Source organism: Parus major, chromosome 26 (assembly GCF_001522545.3).
Source record: "Parus major isolate Abel chromosome 26, Parus_major1.1, whole genome shotgun sequence".
Taxonomy (NCBI): domain Eukaryota; kingdom Metazoa; phylum Chordata; class Aves; order Passeriformes; family Paridae; genus Parus; species Parus major.
The window spans coordinates 5,177,408-5,183,128 of NC_031795.1; the positions used below are offsets into that span (position 1 = coordinate 5,177,408).

Sequence of the window (5,721 nt, forward strand, 5' to 3'; positions counted from 1 at the left end):
ATATTATATTATATTATATTATATTATATTGTATTATATTATATTATATTATACTATACTATATTATATTATATTGTATTGTATTGTATTATATTATATTATATTATATTGTATTGTATTGTATTGTATTGTATTATATTATATTGTATTGTATTATATTGTATTGTATTATATTATATTATATTACATTATATTACATACAGTATAGTATAGTATATATATTATATATTATATATTATTATATATTATATATTTATATTTAAATTACTTATATTTTAACATAATATCTATAATTATATATACTGTATTTAATATGTATATTTTACATATATAAAGTATATATTTGAATATATCTATTCAATAATACTGAATAATATTCAACAAACAATATTCCTGAGATATTGTTTGGTGTTATTCCAAGGAGGGCACCTACGATAAGAAGTGGGGCAGGATGGGGTTGATGCGAGGCTGGAACGACCAAATCCTATTCCATGCACCTATTAAATATCCCAACCAATTAACCTGATAAAACTGCAGAAATTCAGATGCACCATCAAACAGGTAATAATTAACCCGATAAAACTGCAGAAACCCAATCCCGGCTGTGCCCATCACCACCAGCTTCCCATCAAATCCTGATTTTTAACTGCTCTACCCTAACTCTGCCGGGAGGGATTTTCCCCGTGGGTCCCGCTGACCGGGACGCACCGAGGCCGGAGAAGTCTCGGGCACGGATGGCTGCGATGCGGTTGAAGCGGGCGTACAGGTACGCGGTGTCCGGGGGCAGCGCCGGGATCTGCTCCAGGTCGGCGTCGTCGCAGTACACCGAGGTGCCGAGGCACAGGCACAGCAGGCAGCTGGGCAGGCCTGGGGGTGCAGAGACAGCCTGGGCATGGAAACCACTCCTGAGCCCATAAAACACCCCACAACAGTGGGATCTGCCCACCCTGCTGTGGATCTGTGACCCCCAGAGCTGTCACAGCCCCCATACCCCATAAAATACCCCACAACAGTGGGATCTTCCCACCCTGCTGTGGGTTTGTGACCCCCAGAGCTGTCACAGCCCCCTGACCCCATAAAATACCCCACAACATCAGGATCTGCCCACCCTGCTCTGGGTTTGTGACCCCCAGAGGTGTCACAGCCCCCTGACCCCACAAAACACCCCACAACAGTGGGATCTGTCCACCCTGCCATGGGGACATGGGGTTTATGACCCCCAGAGGTGTCACAGCCCCCTGACCCCATAAAACACCCCACAACAGTGGGATCTGCCCACCCTGCTGTGGATCTGTGACCCCCAGAGCTGTCACAGCCCCCTGACCCCATAAAATACCCCACAACAGCGGGATCTGCCCACCCTGCTCCGGGTCTGTGACCCCCAGAGCTGTCACAGCCCCCTGACCCCATAAAATACCCCACAACAGTGGGATCTGCCCACCCTGCCATGGGGACATGGATCTGTGACCCCCAGAGCTGTCACAGCCCCAGCATCGGGTGATGCAAGAACCTCCCAGCCAAAAATTCCTATTAATAAACAAAGTGCCCAAATCCCTCCTGCAGGAGGAGGGGAGATCAAAGCCCCCAAATTCAGCTTTTTACACCCAAATCTCTCCTGCCCCCCTTCCATTTTCCCACTGGAGGAAGCAGAACTCAAGAAAATTATTTTGGATCAAGAAAAATCTGTCCCAGCCACCCCAAAGGCCCCAGCGTGGGGGGCAGGAGGGGTAAAACCGAGCCCACCCCTGCACCTGATCCCCCTCCTCTCCCCCAGCTCCATCCCGGTCCCCCCCCAGGTTCCCCATCCCTTCCAGGGGGGGTACAAAACAGCTCAGCACCGATTTCCTTTCTCCTCCCACTTAATTTGTCCCGGTCTGGAGTGACAGAAAAGGGATAAAGATATTTATCCTCGCTCCAGGATTTTAATTGTCGCTAATTTAATTGCCACTGTGGCAAAGCCTCTGCTCATTAAAGCATCGCTGCTTTGCTGGAGTTGTTTTTTTCCCAGAAATTTCTCTCTCTGTCGCCCTCCTGCCTCGCTGTGTGAGCAGACTCAACCCCAAAACCCTGCAAAGAGCTGCTGGCAGCACAAGAATTCCCTTTTTTTCCCCAAAAACTCCACCCCTGTGACGTGGGGATGCATCCCGAGGGAACACAACTCACCCTGCCCGGGGATGGGCGCTGGGGGCGCGGGGCCAGCGCCGCTCGGGGGCTGCGGTTTTGGGGTTCCAGCTGTGGTTTCACCCAGCTCTGGGTGGGTTTTGGGGTCCTTGGGGCGAGGAGCCAAGGTGCCAACCTCGATCTGCAAACACAGCTGGGTGTGAGGGTGGGTGACGTCCCGCCCCGCGGTCACAGGTTGGGGTTAGGAATTCCTTCTTGGAAAGCTCTGCAAGCTCTCCAAGGACCCCTCCTGGCCCAGAGGGATGAAGGAATCCTCACATCCAGGCGCTGGCAGGGGGACAAAGAGCTGGCAGAGGTTTGGCTCGGGTAAAACCTTCCCCAGCACCGGGAGAGCTGCCAGGGCTGCTGCTGCTGCTGCTGCTGCCAGTGGCTGCTCGTTCCTGCGGTGCCACATCCATCCCTGGCACCAAATCCCTGTCCCGGGATGCACCCAGGGGCTCTCCTGCGTCCTCCTCACCTTCGGGACAAGGTCCCCGTAGTCGTAGAGCTCCTCGTAGTTGCTCAGGTCCAGGATCTCCCCGTAGTTATCCAAGGTCAGGTCGTAGTTGTCCAAATCCGGGTTTTCATAGAGGGTCAGGTCAGCCTTGGGCTTCTCCGCTTTCCTCCTCTCCTTGGCTGGGACAGCCCAAAGTGTCCCCAGGCACAGGCTGGCCACTCCCAGCCAGCCCAGGGGACACATCCTGCGCCCGGCCAGGGTCACTGCGCCGAGGGATGGGGCCTGGAACGGGCACCGAGAGCTGGATGGATGCGGGGCAGGGATGCGGCTGAGCCAGCCCGGGGGGGACAGACAGCCTCCAGCTCGGGGGGATACAGACAGCCCCCATCCCCGAGGGTACAGACAGCCCCCAGTCCCGGGAGGGACAGACAGCCCCCATCCCCGAGGGTACAGACAGCCCCAAGCCCTGGGGGGACAGGCAGCCCCCAGCCCCGGGGACGTTCAGTGACCCTTTTCAGCCCATTTCACGCTCGGCTGTGCAGGAGAGGCCCCGCCGGTGTTTCCCGGCTTTCCCAGCCCGGGGGAGTGCGGAGGGGGTTGGGAGATGGGGAGGGGGTCGGGGGTGATGAGGGGGTCGGGGGTGATGAGGGGGTCGGGGCAGGAACCGGTCCCTGGCCCAGCAGCAGCCGAGGGGAACCAGCCCCGCCCTGGAACTGCTGTTCCCCCATTCTGCTCCCACATCCAGGTCTAGGAATCCCGGGATTCTGCTTCTCCAACATCCTGGGGAGCCAGAGGCCGCAGGATCCGTGTGACAGCACGGGGAGCCCCCCAGGCCTCGCAGCTCCACATCCAGACCCTCCAGGGCCCACAGAATTCCCTCTCTCCAGGCTTCCCTCCCATGGGACACCCACGGCAGAGTGGGGGGACGCTCCGGACCCCTTCAGCCTCTCCCAAATCCCAAATCCCAAATCCCAAATCCACCACCCAGCCCAGAGGTTTTTCACTCCATCCTGAGGATGCTGCTCCCAAATTCTTGCTGTTTCCCCCCAGATCCGCCCTTTCCCAGTGCGCTGAGCCCCCCGGCACCCCCCAAACCCTCCCATTCCCCAGCTGCCCCAGCCCGGGCGGGCTCTGGAGGAACCAAAGGGAGCCGGCACCGACGTACCCCCTGTCCTTCCTCCTCCTCCTCCTCCTCGGCGTGGAGAGCCCCGCTCGGCGGCAGGGGCTGGGGGAGCTGCTGGGGAAGGGCTGTCGGGCTTTTAAAGCACGGACAGGAGGAGGAGGAGGAGGAGGAGGAGGAGGAGGGGGGCTGCTCTGGGGGTCCGGCCGAGGGGACAGGCAGGATGCGGCCAATCAAACCGGCGGTCCCCTGCTGCGACCTTACATTGTCGCCAGGGCCAGCCGGCCCCGGTGGTGGCTCTGCTCCAGCCCGGGCTGGGGCTCAGAGGGGCGGCAGAGGAGGGGGACGAGCGCTGATGGCTCCCTGGTGTCCCCAGGGGCGGGGGGACACGGCTCTGGGCAGGGCGACAAAGCCAGCGCCACCCCAGCTGGTGCCACCAGAGAGGGACCCCAGGCTGGGTCTGGCCCCGGGGACACCCCAAAGCACCAGGGGGACCCCAGTGACCAGCCCAGGGTTTGGGGGGCTGCACAGACCCCCCACCGCCGGCCAGGGCTTATCTCGGGGGGCCACCCCCCTCCTGGGGGATGTCACCGCGGGGCTGGGACACCCCAGGAGGGGCAGAGCGAGCACGGCAGCCCCTCCTGGGCAGCCTCGTGCCCACCCACGGCCGCGAAAATGTTCCTGTCGCCAGCGGCGCATCGCCCCCCACGCACCACCCACCCTCCCGGAGCACCCATCTGCTCGAGGGGCGGCCGGGGACACCCCCGCAGCCCCCCCAGCCCCCCGTGGGCACCGGCGGCATCCGCAGCGACCCCAGCCCACTCCGTGCCCCCCCCCCCCCCCCACCCCCGGCCAGGACAGCCCCGCTCAGCACGGAGCGGCCGCTAATCTTCATTAAGCCCCTCATTAGGCGGCTCGGTGGCCACCGTGACGGAGGCGATGTGGCAGCTCGGGGGGCGACAGCGCTGCCAGGGGAAAGGGGCTGGGCCAGGGTCCCCAGGACAGCGGGGTCCCCAGGACTGAAGGGTCCCCGAGGGGTGAAGGGTCCCCAGGACTGAAGGGTTCCCAGGACTGAAGGGTCCCCAGGGCTATGGGGTCTTTGGGGTCTTTGCTTTTCTGTGCTGTCCCCGTGAATGATGTCCTGTCCTTGTCCCCACAAGCAGCAGCCTCCCCTTGTCCCTCCTCAGCGTTCCCTGCATGGTCGGTGTCACCTGGAAGGTCCCCGCGCCTGTCACCGTCCCAAAAGTCCCTGAGCACCCAGCATCCCCCGAAGGGTGGGTGCCGAGCCTCTCAGAGCGGGGGGTCCCTGCTCGGCACCCACAAATGGGGTTGGGGCGTCACCAGCTGCAAGGGGGGATTGACTGGAGCCCGAATTCCTCCTGATCCCAACCCCTGGGGGATCCAGAACCTTCCCAGCACTGGGAACAGCAGCTGAGGAGCCCCCACCCCTCTAATGTGGGGTTAACCCCACTAATCCCAGCCTTCCCCGTCACCCCACAGGAGCAGCTTCCCAAACTCTCAGCCCCAATCCCGGGGGGGCACCGAGGGTTTGCAGGGAGCAGGTTTGGGGTGCTCAGCTCCCGTGGGAGATGGGTCTGACATCCCAAGAGAGGGAAAAAACCCCCGCCGCGAGTGGGGGATTCACGCTCCGGTTACGAAACACCGGGGCTGGGAGGGGCGGCCCCACAGCCGCACCCAAAGCCGCTCAACCCCTCCCGGCAGCATCCCCACGCCTCATCCCACATCCTCACACCTTCCCCCGCAGCCGTCCTCCCTCTCCACTCGGGATTCGCGTGGGGGCAGCGGCAGCAGGAGCGGCTTTGGGGACACTGAGGGGACGCGCGGGAGGAGAAGCCGCTGCCGCCACCCACCCGGCTCGTGTGGGAACACGAGCAGCCCGAGCCCGGATCCCCGCGGCTGCCGGGGCTGGGAGAGCACCGTGGAGGTGGGATGTGACCCCAGGGATGGGGCTCTGCATCCCAGA

General features: G+C 60.2%; 1 protein-coding gene across 1 annotated transcript in view; it reads right to left on the reverse strand.

The window, feature by feature from the left end:
* Positions 1-3,866, reverse strand: part of OPTC (opticin) — a 6,044-nt gene extending 2,178 nt beyond the window's left edge. The window contains exons 1-4 of the mRNA XM_033519855.1: positions 3,783-3,866; positions 2,639-2,899; positions 2,164-2,302; positions 635-867 (exon numbers count right to left, since the gene is read on the reverse strand). Coding sequence (XP_033375746.1) covers positions 635-867; positions 2,164-2,302; positions 2,639-2,860 — 594 coding nt within the window. The 5' untranslated portion in view covers positions 2,861-2,899; positions 3,783-3,866. The remainder of the gene's footprint in view (positions 1-634; positions 868-2,163; positions 2,303-2,638; positions 2,900-3,782) is intronic.
* Between the last annotated feature and the right edge of the window lie 1,855 nt (positions 3,867-5,721).